This window comes from Bos javanicus, chromosome 7 (assembly GCF_032452875.1).
Source record: "Bos javanicus breed banteng chromosome 7, ARS-OSU_banteng_1.0, whole genome shotgun sequence".
NCBI lineage: Eukaryota > Metazoa > Chordata > Mammalia > Artiodactyla > Bovidae > Bos > Bos javanicus.
The window spans coordinates 58,165,627-58,184,820 of NC_083874.1; the positions used below are offsets into that span (position 1 = coordinate 58,165,627).

General features: G+C 45.0%; 1 protein-coding gene across 3 annotated transcripts in view; it reads right to left on the reverse strand.

The window, feature by feature from the left end:
- The window catches only part of DPYSL3 (dihydropyrimidinase like 3), a 117,380-nt gene that overhangs the window by 24,568 nt on the left and 73,618 nt on the right, over window positions 1–19,194 (reverse strand). For all 3 annotated transcript variants that reach the window (XM_061423900.1, XM_061423901.1, XM_061423903.1), the window contains exons 2-6: window positions 13,920–14,008; window positions 8,756–8,940; window positions 5,903–6,067; window positions 3,850–3,911; window positions 2,708–2,788 (exon numbers count right to left, since the gene is read on the reverse strand). In XM_061423900.1, the coding sequence (XP_061279884.1) occupies window positions 2,708–2,788; window positions 3,850–3,911; window positions 5,903–6,067; window positions 8,756–8,940; window positions 13,920–14,008 (582 nt within the window). The remainder of the gene's footprint in view (window positions 1–2,707; window positions 2,789–3,849; window positions 3,912–5,902; window positions 6,068–8,755; window positions 8,941–13,919; window positions 14,009–19,194) is intronic.

Consider the following 19,194-nt stretch of genomic DNA (forward strand, 5'->3'; position numbering starts at 1 on the left):
TATGAGATGCTTAGAAAGGAAGGGATTCCTTCTCCCTGGAAAAGAACACTTTTTGTTTTTTTATGTTTTTATTCACTTAAATATTTTAGGGAGTTGGAGGAAGTAAGATGCATTTACTATAAGCAACCAAGAGAAGTAAAATGGTCACTGCTTCCAGCTCTACAGAATTTGACAAAAGGTCAGAGGCTGACACTGCCAGCAGAGCACCTCCACTTTTCATTCTTCCTTCCCATCAAAGCTTGGACTGAATACAATTTCTTCTTCCCAACTCTGGTGGGTTTTGACTCTGAACTGTTTCGTGAAGCCACGCAAGGGATGAGATGCTCAACTAAGGATCTTCTGTCTCACACAACACCCTCACTCCTACCTTGTCCAAAAGTGTTAGGACAATGCACGGGATGAAACGTACTTGAGCAATGGTCTCTGAGCACTCCCATCACCAAGCCAATTTTTCCAGGATACACTTGACCGACTTCTACCTGGACCTCCCCACTCAGGATCTCCGGAGCTCAGAGAATCCCAGAGATCATTCTTTGAGCTCCACAGTTGATTCTAGAGCACTCTTCTCATTGGGATGACCTATTCCCAAAACCATGGGGTCCCTACAGCCTGATGGTTAAGAATAGCCTGTAAATGCTCATGGATGCCACCTGATGTGAGTGGGGGAAGTGTGGGCTCTTTGAGGTACTGATCACTGCTATAATTACATCACAGTTTCAGTTGCTCCATGAAGAAAGGGACCCTGTCTTTTTCACCTTCCCTCTCCAAGGCTTGGCACATAGTAGGCATTCAGTAGGTATTTGTTGGATGATTGGCTAAAGATGCTATTGAAACTTTTGAAAATGTCTCTTATTGGTACCCATAGGAAATATTTCTTCTCGCTCATTAGTCACTTTGCATAAAGTGCAGCAAGAAGCTCTGAGCACAGCAGCTGCCTCCATTTAAACAAGGTGATAAAATCTTTCATCTCGAGCTGAATTTAATAAACACACATGAGAAACTCATTCCAATGGGGGAAAAAAAATGCCCTTATTCTTTTCCTGAGGAAAACAGATCTGCCCAAGGTGGGGGAAGGGTGTGGGTGGAGAACACCAGAGCCACTTCTGTGCTCAGAAGCCACAAAGAAAGCTGGAAAGGGGCTGAGAGTTGGAGCCCGTCTGCCTCCACAGAGTCAAGCATGAAGAAGCAGGGAGTCTGGCTGCGAGGGAATCTTGAGGGAAGGCTGGGGCATCTGGCCACTCCCCTGAAACCTTGGAGGATGGGGAGGAGAGAAGTGACAGGCCCAACACCTCTGGGATGCCTCCCACGGGAGCAAGGCATTTGGAGCCTCCTTGGAAAGTGACTTCATTATCTGGGTGTGTGGGGGGCATGGGAGAAGGCTGTCAGGGGCCCAACTAATTAGCCTCATTGGTCATAAAGGAGTGGAAACTGCATGCTGAGCTCACCTCCTCCCCTGGAGAGACAACACTGAGTCTGAAAGCCTGACAGCTGCAGCCTGCACAGCTCGGGTGCTGGTCTCTTCAGGAGCCTGCAGCTGGATGGGTGGAGGGGTGCCTTCTCTCCATCTCTGGGTAGAGATGCCCACAGAGGCATACCCTCCGAGAGGCTAAGACTAAGTTCTCTCAGTTACTAGCTGTGGTCCCTGGGCCGGTGACCTCACCCTTCAGAGCCTCAGTGTTCTCATCTATAGAAGCGGGGGGAGGCTGGTGCCATCTTGAAAAGGTTGGGTGAAGACCTGGATGGGAACACACAAGAGCCCTGACCAGGGCCCGACACACAGCAGTAAGTGCTGTCCATTGGGACCTGTGGCAGAAGCTGAGATGAGGGTGGGTCTCAGTGTGCCCCCACACCCCTCCTGACCAGGTTCGCCACGTCCTGGACAACCTCTACAGCACAGCCTGAGCACTCAAGAATGCTGGCCTGCCTCTGTGCGGACTCCCTCTAGAGCCTAGTGCCTGGCACAGAGTACTCGGGAACACTCTCAGGAAGAATGAATAAAGCACTCTTGCTGTTAATGTTATCAAATGGACTGAGAGAGCTGGCACTCCTTGCTGGCCGCCTCCTCCCAGCGGAAGCCAACCCTGAACACTTCTGAGATAAACAGAACCCTGGCGAAGATACATCTGTGCATTGAGCCCAGTAAGCACCCCAGGAGATGGAGACAGAAGTGCTTTCTACTTCCTTACAAACAATCAGTTTGGGCCTTGGGGTCTTGCTTTCATCACTCTTTCCTCGGGTTGCTCAATATGATTTCTAGGAAACCAGTGGGACATCTGATCCCCACAAGACACGAATTCTGCATTATCTAAGGCCAAGAGTTACGCAGTCCTGGATCAGATTTCCGGCTTCTGAGAAACGCTGTCTTAAGAGTTTTTCTTTAGGACAGAGCATGTCATGTAGCTTGGACTCACTTTCAAAACAGAATAAGCGATGCTCTCTCACCAAACGGCCCAATGTGAGAACCTCCTCTGCCAGAAGTCTGCCCTGGTTCCAGAACACTTTATTAACATCTTCGATTGATACTTCCTCCCTTGCTTGTCTATTTGCTGTCATACTTCCTCCTCCTAGACTGTGAGGTCCTTGAGGGCAGGTTCTGTTTTTAGCACAGTGCTTAGGAGGGTTTAGAGCTTGAGAGCTCCGGCAACACTGAAGAAATGAGAAAATAAATGGGAGGTAGATGCTCTCCTGAGGAGCCGCGCCTTGTTACCTGGGCAATGATGTCCCCGTTCTCAGCGTGCACCTGGGCGATGGCCCCCAGCTCTCCCAGACACGTGAAGATCTCATACAGCTGAAACAGAAATGAGGCTTTGTCACCTTCACAGGACACCACGCTTTTAGTTAACCGTGTGCACAGGCCCGTGACTAGAGCGGGAGCTAAAATAAATGGGGTTGGGACCTCCCTGGTGGTCCAGTGGGTAAGCCTCCACACTCCCGATGAAGAGGACCTGACTTCCATCCCCGGTCAGGGAACTAGATCCCACATGCCACAGCTAAGAGCCAGTGCAGCCAAAATAAGTAAATAATTCAAATAATAAAATAAATGGGATCAACTAAAGGAAATAAGTGACCGGGGCAGACATACAGACTAACGGCAGACACACAGACTAAAACATGCATCACCAAAGAGACCAAAGAGGAGAGCTAGTCCAAAGGAACTTTAGGAAACTGTCTATGGAAGGAAAACCTGTCATGTCTCCTAACAAAGTGATACTAACCCCACTGTCTCATGCACACACTTTAAATGGAATTATTTCCCACTAAGTTCAGATAGTGCTTCAGAATCCTTCTTAACACTCTCTACAGGCACTGCAGCCAGCCAGAAGCGAACTCAAAAGCTGAAATCTCTATCTCTTAGCCTCTCAGGGCAGACCACTCTTCATCTCCCTGCTGGGAAGTATAGGAATTCATGTTTTGTATTTCTTCTGAGAAGTTAAGGTTTGTCTAAAACAAGCACACCCCATGCATTTCATAGGAAGAACGTCAAAGGCAAGCTGGTATGATGAGCCCAAAGAGCAGATGGCCCTCCTTTATCCTGCAAGACTGAGCACTTATACTTCCCCTGAACTCCTGAGAGGCGTAGAATTTGTTGGGTAGATGGAGATTTAGACATACCCTTCCTCTTGTCCTTTTAAGAAAGTTGCTCCCAGTGGAAATTCTAGCTCCCTTGCCCCTGGCACCCTGCCTGCTACCTTACTGCAAACGTAGCATGGATGGTGAGGACTTCAAGAAGATGTCTTGCCCAGCGTTCTCCTACACGAACCACAGTGACTCACGTGCCAATAGCCAAGGTCACCGGCCACAACAGGAAACCCATCCAGAGACCCCAAACCACACATAGTGGGTTGTTACCTCCGTGTTGGACACTTGATACCAGTCCTTGTAGGCCATGTAAACCATGAAGGAGTTCACCCCTGCAAGAGAGGAGGGGAGGGGTAGACAGGAGGACAACGTGGTCATCATCTTGTTGCATCCTATGGTTCCTGCCCTGAGAGCACCACAGGCCCCCACCCTGTGCAGAGTGGACACATCCCATCCTCCAAGAGCACTTCTCCATGTCCTCTACTCTGACAATTCCTATGATGTCATAGCAGTCTGGTCTCTTCTTCTGCACCTATTTTCTGCCTCCCCCTACACTGTTCCCAGACCAGAGGGTCAACAAGCCTGAACACTGCTCAGGGCAGCATAGTGTTGAGAATCACTGCAGCACACCAGTTGTGTACACTCTCTAGGAGTGACACCACATTCTAACCTCTTGAGCCTCGGTTTCCTTGTCTGTAAAATGGAAAAATAATTTCCATTATTATGAAGCACCATCCTGCTTCATAAGGTGGTTGGAAACTTTAAATGAGATAACACATGCAGAACTCTTAGCACTGGCATATGTGACCTCCTGGGATCAGTTGATTTTGCTCTTTGTGAATGTCAGCTCTCTACCAGGGCTGGGCAGGGTGTTGGGTCTGAGACAGAACTGAGATCTAGAGCCAGTCCCCAGGGAACTAACAGAACTAATGTGCAAAAATCAAGGTTCAACCTGGGCTTACATACCTAAGTCATCAGGGTAAAAAGGAAAGAGCCATTTAATTTCTCCCTCCAAATACACTATTCATAGATTATTTTACAGAAATAGGTAGGACTGGGGAATAGAGTCATTCTGAGGAAAGGAGAGTAACTTTGGTCCTCAACCATGAGGGTCACTTCAGCCCACAGTGCTCCAGGCCAAAAGCAGACTATAATCTGAGAACTTCCCCACCCAGAGGAGTGCAACTCAGGGCAGTTTTCCCAACACGACCCTTCTCACAAGCCTTGGTAGTATCAAATCCATTCACTTTTCTACACTAGTTGAGATGCATGGTGTGGAAGGAGACACAAGAGTGGCAAGAGGTTAACCTCACCCTCTGAATCAGCTAGGACTGGGCAGAGTTTGAGGGTGGGAGAGGGAAGTGGATGGAGAGCTCCTTCCTTGAGAGGTCATTCCTTCCCCTCACCCCAGCACACTGCCTTCCACTGCACTCCTGGCCTTTGCATCCAGACTGCTCGCTGAGAACTGTATTATAAAATTAGCATTTTTTATAATATTAGTATTAGTACCAGTATCATAGTACAAGGACTTAGCACTAAGATGTATTATAATTAGTCTTATACCATTACTGTTACAACAATCTTCTGCATCTTGTGGCATTTATCCTATCTTTCTGCACGGATCTGCCTCCTTCTGCCCTGGCTATTCAGCAGAGGCCATTCCTCCTGCTCCTGCAGGTCCTCCAGGCCCGCTTAGGATGCCCAGTACAATGCACGTCTGTGTGCACGTACGGGGGCTGGTGCATGTGTGAAACAGCTGACCAGCAGAACACAGAAGAGTGTAAAAAGACAGTGGGAGCCTACATCATGTACTCACGGGGAGGACATGAACACACACACACACACACATGATTTAAGCTTCTATGAACACATCTTTCTTCCCAGAAATGTCTTAGCCTTTTCTGAGGATGCTCTTGTTGTATAAAAGTAACGTTTGGATATTCGGACTAAAAATGATAGACATTAAAAATTTCTCAGTTTCTAAGCGCATATGTACAAGCTGTGACCTCTCCTGATCTCAGTTTCTCCATCTGTACAATGGGCAGTATTACATGGGGATTCAGAGAATGGACTTTGGGGAGATCTACTGCTTAGTAGCTCTATGATCCTGGGTTACTTATTCTGAACCCCAGGTTCTCCATCTGGATAAGGATTCCTATCTCACGGGGATCCTGTAAGGAATAAGTAGGATGGCATAAAGTGCCTGGTTCACAGAGGTACCACTCCATCCAGTATTCACGCTCAAGGTTCCCTGCAACCTAGTGAGTGGAAAGCATGAGAAAGACAGACAAGGGGGAAGGGAGGAGAGTGTGTCCACACTCACCTTTGTCCTTGATGAGGCCCTGCACCTCCTGCTTGACGCTGTCGTTCCAGTGGGTGATGTCCACATGTAAGGAGTAGTCGCAGCAGCTCTTGCCATCAGCCCACTCCCGCCACTTCTCATAAGCCTCCGTCAGGCTGGACTCCGGCTCAGGCACCACATGGTCAACTGGACAAGAGAAGCCCAACATGGGCGGCTCACCAACACAGCCTTTGGTCCCCTCTGTACAGGTCTGTCCTGTTTGCTTAGCTACAACGGCACAGTCTCTATCTCTTGAGCATAGGGTTAACCTCAGAAAGGGGTCCTGGGTGGTTTCAATGGTGGTTGCTGATGATTCAACCATTACTTAGCTATGTGATCCTGGGCAAATGACTAGCTTCTCTAAACTTTGGTTTTCTCACCCTTCAATGTGGAGTGGGGGATGGGGATACCACTCCCTTCCCTCTAAGTCTGTGAAGAGATTAAATGGGAAAAAGCATGGAAAGGGCTTCACATGATGCCTGGCACAGAGTAAGTGCTCGATAAATGTTAGCTATCAACTGATGAGCTCCTACTATGTGCCATTATTGCCAGTAACTGGGAGTTACTGCTGGTGATCAAAGTTGGACTCCTTCCCTCTAAGGCCAGAAGGGGGGTCTTTAGAGTTATGTCAGGCCACTGGACAGTGACATTTTCACGCCTACTGCTATAGGAAAGAGCTGGTGTCAGGTAAGTGGACCTGATGCTTCGCCTGCAGATCTTATTTTCATGCAAACTTCTCATCAAAGATATGGTTTCTGGGACTTCCCTGGTGGTCCAGTGGGCTAAGAATCCATCTCTCAATGCAGGGGACACGGGTTTGATTCTTGGTTGGGGACCTAAGATCCCATACGCCATAGAGCAACTAAGCCCGCACACTGCAACAGTGAGCCCACGAGCCACCAGTAGAGTCCGTGTGCCGCAAGGAAGGTACCAAATGCCTAACTAAGCTAAATAAACAAATAAATAAAAAGAATGCAGTTTCTCTGAGGCCCAAACCTACTCTTGCAGTACCTGCCATAGTGGACGATGTTTTTAAAAAGAATAACATTTACACCAGTAACACTGGTAAGGGTCAGACAAACGTTACACTTTAATTGCTCCCCATGTCAGTTGAGAGAAAGTGTGAACTGGAACAACTTTCCTAAGAACAATTTCGAAATGTGTTTCAAAATCCTTGACGTTTTTCATACCTTAAACTCAACACTTATTCCTGTGCCTAAAAATTATCCTTCAGGAGATAAATATCCCTGAACACAAAATCTGGGTCCTCAGGATATTTGCCACTACTCACATATTTATGCAAGTGAAAAGCTGGAAACAAAGTTTTATAATAGGGAAGCTTAGTTAAATACATAAATCATGATACCTTCATAAAATGGATGTCGTAAGTCCCTTTAAAATTCAGTAGAATAAAAATAAATGAATGGAAAGACATCCATGACATATTAACTAGTGAACCTATTTTTCTTAAACAGAAAAACTAATACAGCCAAACTGACACTGAGGTGAGATTTATGTGGGTTTTTGTGTGTGTGTGTGTTTTTTTTTTTTTTTGCATACTTAGGGTGTTTAATTATCTAGAAAGGACACAGACACTTGTGTGATTCTCACATGCTTTCCTCTCTTTTCATGTGGAGCTCTGACTCTCCTGCTCCCTGCCTAATGCAGAAGCCCAAGCCTAATGCATATGTCTAGGACTCTGAACAGGTCCAGCTCCTCAGCCAGATGGCAGAAAGCCAGGCCAAGATCACTCATTTCCTCAGCCTTCTAGCACAGGCAGCCCAAGTGCACTTATCTGAAAGCAGAGGCCTGGAGCTGTGTTATTGTGTCTGGACCTGCACCAGAGCCTTTGTAGGCAGGCAGCTGCTGAGAACTCGGCTGGCTTCTTTCCCCTGGCTGGACAAAGGCTTCAGGCTCCCAGAAATGCACCTTTTATGGCCCTGATGCCATTTTCCTGGGTTTCCACACCCCTAGCTGAAGCTGAACCCTACTACTGCTCCCGTAGAAAGGAAGCAAAAGACAGTGATTAAGTCTATGACTCAGGCTATTCTGATTTCTTGGGTGGATGTATATTTCTTGGGTGGTAACAGTGCTCTTGCTGACCAAGCTGGGGGCCAGGGCTGGGCTGGGGCCAGTTCACTGGAACTTCTTTGGGACAGGAACGAGTGCCCTGGAATGCTATCTCTTCAGTAATCCAATGGCATGCAACTTCCTAGGTTTCTTTGGAATTGCAAAAGTCACCAGAAAAACAAAGTAAGGGAAACAACTCCCTGGCTTGCCCAATCTTAGAGCTATGAATTGGTCACAATACAGCACAGACCAAATGACACGAACCACCACTGAAGCCTCCTAAGTTCTCAAGAACCGCCTGTCTCACTGTCATTCTCTCTGGGATACTTCTCAGCCGTGTTTGCACTGCTTTGCTCATACCCTCTGCCCCTCCTGCCTCACACCCAAGCGGGAAGTTCTGAGATCACCTTTTGCCCAAGGTCCACAGCTTTTCAAGTCCACTTTCCCCAGGGTCTGGCCCAGAGATGCTAAGTGCTAATTCCCCACCCATGGCATACTCAGCCCCTGCTCTAAGGCAGACAGAGAGTATGCTGCTTTCAAGGTGATGAGCCTCCTGCGTCTCTTTATGCTGTTACATAAAGAGCTGCCAGTGTCCTCTCTATTACCAGCTTTTCTCAGGTCTTGTCAGGCAGAAAGTCTATTCACTGAATTGAGGGTAAATATATGAGTTACCACCAGAGAGCACTGCGGTTAACACATTAGTTAAACTCACTTCTTAGGACCCCTAGCACGCTTTCCAAGAGTGTGTAAATTTGTGGGACTTACTGATCATGGTGGTGCCCCCCGCTAAGGCAGCCTTGGTCCCTTGGAAGAAGTCATCCACTGTGGTCATGCCTTTGTATGGCATCTGGAAGTGAGTGTGGACATCAATGCCTCCAGGGATCACCATCTTCCCATTGGCCTCGATGGTCTTCACTCCTCCAGGGACGATCAGATTGTCTCCAATTTGCCTGGTGAGATAGGGAAACAACCAGCAATTTAAAAGAAGGACTTCCAAGACAAACATGGTATTATAAGGATTTTAAAAGTTGTAACCTATGTTTATCAAAGTAGTCTTTCCAAGCGATTCACCAGCTTAGCAATCTAGAATCAAATAATAAAACATTTTTTATTATAAGACAATGAATATGTGTTAACCAGCAGGACCTTGTTGTTTTTCTGTTTTATACATAGTAGTGCGTATCTGTTAACCCCAATTCCTAATTTATCCCTTCCCCTCTTTCCCCTTTGGTAACCATAAGTTTGTTTTCTGTCCATGAGTCAGATTCTGTTCTGTAAATAAGTTTGTTTGAATCATTTTTTAGATTCCACACACAAGTGATATCATATGGTACTTGTCTTTCTCTGTCTGACTTACTTTGCTTAGTATGATAATCTCTAGCTCCATCCAGAAAGCAATTTTTATAGACACAAAACAATCCAGTATGGTGTTTGGTGAGACCATGTGTCCTGGGTTTGACTGTGGCTGGACTACAGGCTGTGTAATGAATATTTTAATAAATGTTTTTATTGTGTGTGCTTAGTCACTCAGTCGTGTCTAACTCTTTGCGACACCAAGTCCTGCAGCACACCAGGCTCCTCTGTCCATGGGGATTCTCCAGGCAAGAATACTGGAGTGGATTGCCATGCCCTCCTCCAGGGGATCTTCTCAACCCAGGGATCACACCCAGGTCTCCCACATTGCAGGCAGATTCTTTACCATCTGAGCCACAAGAAAGCCCAAGAATACTGGAGTGGGTAGACTATCCCTTCTCTAGGAGATCTTCCCAACCCAGGAATCAAACCAGGGCCTCCTGCATTACAGGTAGATTCTTTACTAGCTGAGCTACCAGGGAAACCCAGTGTTTTTATTTTCATTTAGCTCTTTATTCAAGGGTCAGGAAGAACATTTGCAGAAGGATTGAACAGCTGTAAAATAATGAACTGTTAGAAGAGATTGAAGGAGGTGGTAAAGAATCATTTTAAAGAATAGGTGCATGAACTCTGCTATCTAAATGGGTTCGTCTGTGCTCCTAACGACAAATGGAATATGTCTAGGGCATTCCCAAGTCCATTCCCACTCCCAAGTCCATCCTTCCCTGATAGCTCATCTATCAATCACAACCAATGGCAGAGGAAGCCAAAAATGCAAATGCTTATACCAGCTGCTTCTGTGTAGTTAGCAGCTCAGGAGAAGCTTCAAGCCAAGGAAGTGGACTGTGATCACCTCCACCAGACACAGCTTTACCCAAGAAGCCTGAGAGCATCTCAGGGAGGCAGAGAGGGGCAAACTGGGGTGGGGAGGAAGCCAATGAACAGGCCAAGTGCACACTATACAAGACACGTGACAAATACAACTACCCTTAGCACAACGTAACCTCATAGACCAAAAATGTGCAGTTCACATCCTTGATATAAACATCCAGTTAATTCCAGGCAGACTTAAGACTCATGAGGATCTACATTATTATGAACCATCTCCTACCTTGCAGACACATGGACCCGCTGCCAGTGGCATGAACACTTTCTGCTTTTGTTTATACCCAGCCAAGAAAGACATTCTCCTGGGGTAGTAAGAAGTCTTCCACTGGTTTGACAAAATGTAAGTTCTACAACTAAAATTAAGCTTTCCGACATCCCTAAGATTTCACCCTTACCACATCACCACTGGGCCATTCCAGAGTTACCACAATTCAAAACACACTGTGGAAAAAATGCAGCCTTGATGGTAATTCCATTCTAGTCCAGATACTGGCAAGTGTTCCCATTTCCCTCCCTTACTGATTCACCTCTGAGGGAATTGAGAACCAAGAGCGGGAAGAGTTGCCTCTTTTGGGTGTGTCTATGTAGGCACGTTTCCACCCATTTTTGACAACTGGTATAATACCTAGTCCCAAAGAGAAATGCTTTCCCCCACTTTTCTCCACTGAGTCAATCAAGGTCATAATAATCCTTGAAGGCTTAGCTTCCATCTCCCCTCCTTGGTCAAGTTTCTACTGACAGCCAGGTATAGTACTGAAGAGTGTGGCTCTGCCCTGCATGTGGGTTCCCCTGGCTTCACAATTGTGGCTCTGCTAATGCTCACTTTATGATTTAGGCCAAGTAACTTAACCTCACCATGTCTCAATTCCTACATTTGTAAGATGTAATTTTAAAAAAGCCTTCTTCATAGGTCTATTGTATAGATTAAATGTTAATTTGTGTTAAGTCCATAGAACCCTGTAAAGCACTTAAAAATTCAATAAATATCAGCTGTTATAAAGTTATAACATTATAACTATAATGTTATAATCTCACACAGTCCTCTTGTTCCTCTGGATCTCATCTACTCTACTAATTTAATGCATGATATTGATATTATTGGGCCTCTCTGGTAGCTCAGTGGTAAGAATCCGCCTGCCAATGCAGGAGATGTGGGTTCCATCCCTGAATTGGGAAGATTCCCTGGAGGAGGAAATGGCAAACCACTCCAGTATTCTTGCCTGGGAAATCCCATGGACAGAGGAGCCTGGCGGGCTACGGTCCATGGGGTCATAAAGAGTTGGATATGACTGGGTGACTGGGGACACACACACACATTGATATTATTGGGTAAAGTCATGTGCTTTGTATGGACAGACATATCATTTCCCCTAAAAGATTGTCAGGTCCCTGGGGGAAGAGAGTTGATTTGGTTTCCAATGACTCTACCATGGCATGTGGCACAGTACAGGTCCATGGCCTGAGACAGCTGCTTTGCACACAGCAGGCACTCCATCAACCCTCACAGGCATACAACTCTGTAAAAACTGAAAGGAATTATTTCTGTTTCAAAGTTCTCTGGGTTAAGAAAGTTGCTGAAGATATATCAAATTATAGGATTAGATGAAAATCATGTTTATACACCGTTCTCTCCACCACCAACACACACGTTGGATGGTTAAATTCTTTCTATAACGTCCTTGGCAAGTGGCCTTCCGGTCTATTTTAATAGTGAAAGCAAAGAAGATTCAGTTTATATATTCACCTGTGGTAGTAGATGCCTGAATCACTGCACAAAGAAGGATTCAGGGCCTGTGTTTAAGGGTCAACCACAAAAAGTCCCATGATCAATTAATGAGCTCTGGAATGAAGAAGAAGCATGAGGCACTGAATTTTTTTTTCTAACTCTGAAAATGTCTAAATGAGGGAACACATTTGCTCCAAAGAGAGCAGACTACACTAATAATTTTTTAGTAAGAGAAAAATATAAAGTTAATTGTGGCTTATATCTTGAAAAAAGTATTTTTTACATCAGTTGACTTGCCTAATAACACCATTTTTCCTACTTCTATTATGAAAATGTATGCAAATCGGAAAAGCCACAAAGTGTGAACATCTTCATTCTTGCATTTGTTCATTCATTCAATGAATTAATATGTTGATCTTTAGCAAGTTACTCTCTCTGTTCCTCTTTCTTCTCTATCCTCCTCTGAAAAAGAGGGTAATAAGAGTACCTACTTCATAGAACTGCTGGCAGATTAAATGAGATGAGACCTGTAAAGCATTTACTCTAATGCCTGGCACACACTATGATATATACTCAATAAAAGGCAGCTCTTACAAAAGTCTCTATGTATCAAGTACTGGGTTAAGTGCGGTAGATACACTGAAGAACCTAATATGGTGCTTGCCCTCAAGGGGGCCTAATAGTGTCAGAATTGCTATGATTGATAAAAGCATGGGGTATTTTAAAAACTTATCAAGGGACTTCCCTGGTTTTTTGCCTTCCAATGCAGGTGGTGTGGGTTTAATCCGTCATTGGGGAGCTGAGATCCACATGCCTCAGAGCCAAAAAACCAAAACGTAAAATAGACGTAATACCATAACAAATTCAATACAGACTTTTAAAAATGGTCCACATTAAAAAAAAAAAAATCTTAAAAAAAACTCATCAGAGCTCCTAGATTTAGGGGCTGGTAAGGAATGTCCACCCACAGAAAGTTTTATCTAAGCCAAGTTCTCAAAGATAAGTAAGCGATCTATAACCAGAATCTTAAAGCTAGCCAATGAAGCTGAATAATATAAAAATAAAACTGTATGAGGCCAGGGATGGCTCATTTGGTGGGCTGGATACACTAGTTCTAAACTACGTCTTATCAGTGTGGGGAAGCAGCCTGCTTTATGTGATGAAAGGCTATGTATAGGTCAAATCCTTTTTAAAAGATCACTATGTAAGGAAGTTGCACATAAAGGTTATCTGGCTATGCTGCTTTCAGGCATCCAACGGCAAACCATTCTGTAAAGTAATTACATATCCCTGAAGTGTCTACCGGGAAACCTGGCCTGAAACGTTTGTCCTATCTGTGCACTGCCCAACCAAGTCCTTCCTAAGTCAAGGTTCCGTTTAAATGCCCTCTCCACCTCACAACCTTCCTCTGAAGGGATTTCTCCATTCGTGCACTTCTAAATTACTTTATTTTTACCTGAATTCCTTTGGTACTTATTGTGGGGCTTCCCTGGTAGCTCAGATAAAGAATCTGCCTGCATGCAGGAGACCTGGGTTCAATCCCTAGGTCAGGAAGAGCCCCTAAAGAAGGGAAGAGACCTATTATACTGGGCCTTCTATTTTCAGGGTACTGTAATTTGTGGAGTTTTTCAACGATCTTAAGGACAATGGTCACATCACCCACTTCTTCACAACACATAGAGCACCCACCAATGCAGCTTGCCCAAAGGGGCCTGTAGCATCATTTGGGTGACTGAATTCAGATTTGTCACCCATTCATGCAATCCAAGTGAACTACGGCTAGTTTAAAATCCAATTTTAAAGGGATTATCCAGACTGAAGGGCTAAATGAAAGATTCATTTTTAAAGAGGAGAAATGAAATACACAGAAGCACTGGTCTACTAAGCAAAAGAAGCAAGTTTCTTTCTGAGTCTCTAGCGAAGAAAGTTCAACAGATAAAGCGAAGGGTCCTATATACATACTTTATTAAGCCATCTTCCATGTAAATATCAGCATAAAAGGATTGATCATCGTTGACGATTCTGCCTCCCTTGATCAGAAGACGGTCGCTCTAGAAAAGAAGGAAAACAGGAGTTATTCTTACAGCTAGATTTCAGAGAAGAGTGGTCTCCCAAGGTTCTCCCAAGTCCTTGTTTCAGAGATTTAGCAGGAACCACTGTCTTAAGACGCCTGTGAGTTCAGGGCACTCAGTATTTGAGTGGCTGTGTCTCTTGGGGATCCAATCTTTCTTGTTTAACCATAACTCAAATTATTCTTTCACTTCTTTCTTCTGCAACCTATCACAGCCACTTAGAAATGCAGCTACTCTTTATATTATCTTTCTCCAGAAAGCACTAAATAACATTAAGTAGGATAACACTTACCTCGGTGTCTAGCGTCCCGTCTGGTGTTCTGTTGGCACTTAATAGTAAGTCTCGAAAATGGAACTTAGGGTCAGGCACACAATGAAATAGCTTTGAAAAGTCTTTATGACAGGGGGATCATGTTATGTTTAAAATTTGGGAGGCTTATACGTGCACACATATGCACACAAATTGTGGAATGTATAACTCAAGGAGGAGAAATTATGCGGGATTCATATATGAACTCAGTACACACAGTATACTGAGTACACTACACTCAGTATTTCTCACATTCTCTGAAATATATTTCTTTATTGCTTTTCTTATGAGAAAAGTCTTTTTTAAAAGTCATAACTAAATGAAAGCTGGGTAAGTGATCCAACTGGAAACAAAGCACAGACATTCCAAGGTAATTAAAACACAAACATATATTTTATGTCTAAGTCAGGAGAGAAACAGATCACTGTGAGCTTTAGAGATCACAGATTCCATTAAATGAATGGAGCTTAGAGCACAGTGTGAAGGATGGACATAGCTTTGCTGGGTTCATGCGGGAGAAGAGAATTCTTAGGAGCCTGGCTGAGTGGAAGAGCAGCCTGAAAAACAATGGTGGGCTGTAGTTTGTTACGAATTCAACATACAGAGTTCAACTACACCCACCCATCCATCCACTCATCGTTCACACATCCACTCACTCAGCAAACAGGTATCTAACCTTTTTTTATTAAATAGGTGGTAAGGATATGGCAGGGAATGAGCCACACCAGGTCCCTGGCTTGATGGAACTTAAAGCAGAAGTCCGGCAATAAAGTCACCAGAATAAGTAAAACAATATCAAATTATGTCAAGCGTCACAAATAAAGGGGAATAGGGCTTTTTTTTGACCACCTTTGCCGTTACCCCGTCCCCATTTTGGGGGCTTCCCAAGTGGTGCCAGTGGTAAAGAACCCACCTGCCACTGCAGGTTAGACCTAAGAGACACCAGTTGGATCCCTGGGTGGGGAAGATTCCCTGGAGAAGCGAATGGTCACCCACTCCAGTATTCTTGGGGAATCCCATGGATAGAGGAGCCTGGCTGGTCACAGTCCATAGGGTCACACAGAGTTGGACACAACTGAAGTGACTTAGCACAGCAAGGAACAGGGCTTTTTAAAACAGAGGCTAGGAATGGAGGAGAACTACAGACAGAAAGAACCGTGTGTGCAAAGGCCCTGTGGTGGGAGAAAAGTTGTGTTTCTTTGAAAACCTGAAATAGATCAGTGTGGAGGAAACTCAGGGATCAAGGAGGGACCTGATGAGGACATGAGATGACACTGGTGAGACAGGGCTTTCAAAAGGGACCTAGGCTTTATGGAGAAGGACGCCCCACAAACAGGCTGACTTCTGGCTTCCGAAATCAAAGACTGTGAACAGGGCCAGAAGATGAGAATTGAAGCTAGGGCTCCACTGGGGACGTAGCCAATTATTGCTGTCTCTCCTGCTTCCAAGGTATTGCGTGAGAAGAAGCAATTTCATCATGCTGTACTGTCGGGGGAAGGATTTTTTTAAAAAAGATACACATCAATGAGATGTTGAGAAAAAACTTACATACATGGCAAAGAAAATGCACTAATGAGGTCAAATACAAACTCCCACCACACACCATCTCCAAGCCCCTCGTGAGCTGCCCTCTGTCAGCACGTCCACCCTCGTTTCTATCACGTGTTTTACCAATGTGTGTGTGTGTGTGTGTGTGTGTGTGTTAGTCACTCAGTCGTGTCCAGCTCTTTGTGACCCCATGGATTATATCCTGCCAGGCTCCAGGGTTCTCTAGGCAAGAATACTGGAGTGGGTTGCCATGCCCTCCTCCCGGGGATCTTCCTGCCCCAGGGATCAAACCCTCATCTCTGGTGCCCCCCAAATTGGCAGGCAGATTCTTTACCACCAGCTCTACATATATGGTGGCAAATCAAAGAATGTGCAGTTCTTGACACCTATGGCTCTCTGGCCACTAAGCCTTTGCAGAGCCATTCTCTCTGCCATCTCCTATGGTCACCTGCCATTGATAACCATCCTCTCTTTTGTTAAGCCTCAAAGGGTTTTTACCCCAGGATGTATTACCTGACTTTCCAGCAAATTTTAGGTGTTCCCACTGTAGCTGAAACAATGATATTATTCCACAAGAATTGGTTTACTGTTTAATGGTCTCCTGGCTACACCACAGGCTCCTGTGGGCTTAGAACTATGTGTCTTTTGATCTTTTTAGCTCATTTCCTGAGGCCCATCTCTTGTTGTTCAGTCACTAAGTCGTGTCTGACTCTTTATGACCCTATCTTAGACAGCTGGGACCCGTCTTAGACAGCTGTTAAACGCTGGTCAAATAAATGGATGAAGGGTGGGACATAGGAGGGTGTATTATATCAGAAGAATAGAAAGGCCATCTGAGTCAGAAAATTATGTGAAATGGTCAGAAAATTGGGCTTTTAAGGAAAAACATTTTAATTGAAGGCTATTGTTATCTAAAATAACAGTAATTGCAAAATTATACGAGACACTCCTACGACTGTGCTTTCCAAACGAGGGTGCACATTATAAAAATATAGATTTCCAGGTCCTGCTCTGGGCCAACAAATCTGTATTTGATAAGCTCTATAAAAGGCTCTTAGGCAGCCATCAGCCAGCCCAGTACCAAGTCACACCCCAGACACAGTTTGTGTGTCTGTGAAGGTGACAGAAGCTTCTCCAGCAGGAGCTTCACACCAACAATAATCTTGGTAACTTTAAGAGTTCCCTCTAACAGCTCAGTGCTTTTCTGATATTCTTTATCTTTCTAGCAAAGAGCTGAAATAAGCTGGTTGGGGGAAAGGAGCCAGCTACTCTGCCTGAACTAAGCCCTGTCATGAAATATGACCATCTCCTGCCTGGGGACATCCAGTCCTGAGCCACTGGGGATCATCACTTCTTTCAGTAAGCATCAAATCTCAACAAGGGGGTAAAAGCTATCCCAGGCACCTTGTACATCAGAGGGATAAGAAGAGGTGACTCAAGTGGAATTAATATCACTGAGATGGCATCATTCAAAACTGTTCAAATGCTATTGAAATAATTTTGACCCAATCATCAAAAATCTAAATGAGCACAAAGATGAAGTGGGGGCCTTGCACAGGTTTCAGATATGGGGATAATAAAACCCCTGCTCTATTTAGTACAGTATTATTATTTGTTTTTTATCATGGAGAGCAGAAGTATCAAAACCACAACTCACAGAGCTCAAGCAAATGCTGTTCCTGGGGGCCTCAGCTTGTCCCCCAAACTTTTATTAAAGTGGTTAATGCATGCGTGAGTGTGTGCTAAGTCACTTCAGTTGTGTCTGACCCTATGTGACCCTATGGACTGTAGCCCACCAGGCTCCTCTGTCCATGGGGTTCTCCAGGCAAGAATACTGGAGTGGGTTGCCAAACCCTCCTCCAGGGGATCTTCCTGATCTAGGGATCGAACCTGCATCTTTTATGTCTCCTGCATTGGTAGGCGTGAGCCAACCAATGTTTCTCATGCATTAACACCTATAAGGAATGATGGCACTTCCTGAGCACATGGGAATAACCTGGAGGGGGTTTGGAACCCAATATGAAGCTAATTAGAGACTGAACCGCCAAGGACTGTGGCTGCCTCAGGCGCTGCACGGCCACCAGGACTCAATGCAGCCCACTCTTATAGCCCAGCCAGGTTCCAGGTGTGCCAGCCACTAAGCTTGGGCTCTGCAGGGTTCTCCCAGTACTGGGAGAATCAGGCTGACTACCTAACCAGGACTGTGATCTTGAGTTAGGACGTAACCTCTCAGCACCCCAGTTTTATTAGCTCACAGTGGTAGTATTAATAACACCAGGCTCACCTCACAGGGTGGCGGCCAGAATGCAATAAGGGGGATGAAGGGGAAAAAGTGTGTGTGTGTACATGTATATATAAAATATCTAACATGCTAACACGTAGTAAATACCTATAAATACTAGTTCCGTTTATTCTACTCATTATTTACAGTACTTTAAATTTTAGTAAAATGCTTTGAATTAAGAAACTTACGGGGGAGGGACTATTGTTCCCATTTTCTAAATGGAAGATCTACACAGAGAGAGAGATGACTTTCTCCAAGTGACAGAGTTGATTAGTTGCAGCTGGAAGCAAATCCAGGTCTTCCATCTCTTGGCTCCTGACTGCTTTCCACCTGAGGCTACTGCACCAATAATCCGTAAACCTTATGCCAGGTGGCTCTTTCTGATACTGAATATGACAAGTCCAGTGCAGGAATGCTTTCTTTGTGGTAGGAAACTTCAGGAATCCAATCACTTGTAAACCACTCCTTGTAAAGTCAGTGCATCAGACCTGCTCCTTATGGCCTAATGGTGTTTGTGTGTTTTTCAAAAAAATTTTTGGTGTATAGTTGCTTTACAATGTTGTATTAATTTCCACTATACAGCAAAGTAAATCAACCATACATATACATATATCCTCTCTTTTTTGGATTTTATTCCATTCAGGTTACCACAGGGCATTGAGTAGAGTTCCCTGGGCTATATAGTAGGTTCTCATTAGTCACCTATATTATGTACTGTGCTTAGTCGCTCAGTAGTATCCAGCTCTTTGCGACCCCATGGACTGTAGCCTGCCAGGCTCCTCTGTCCATGGGATTCTCCAGGCAAGAATACTGGAGTGGGTTGCCATGCCCTTCTCCGGGGGATCTTCCAACCCAGGGATCGAACCCAGGTCTCCCACACTGCAGGCAGATTCTTTACTGTCTAAGCCACCAGGGAAGCCCAAGAATACTGGAATGGGTAGCCTATCCCTTCTCCAGGGGAACTTCTCAACCCAGGAATCAAACTGTGGGCTCCTGCATTGCAGGCAGATTCTTTACCAGCTG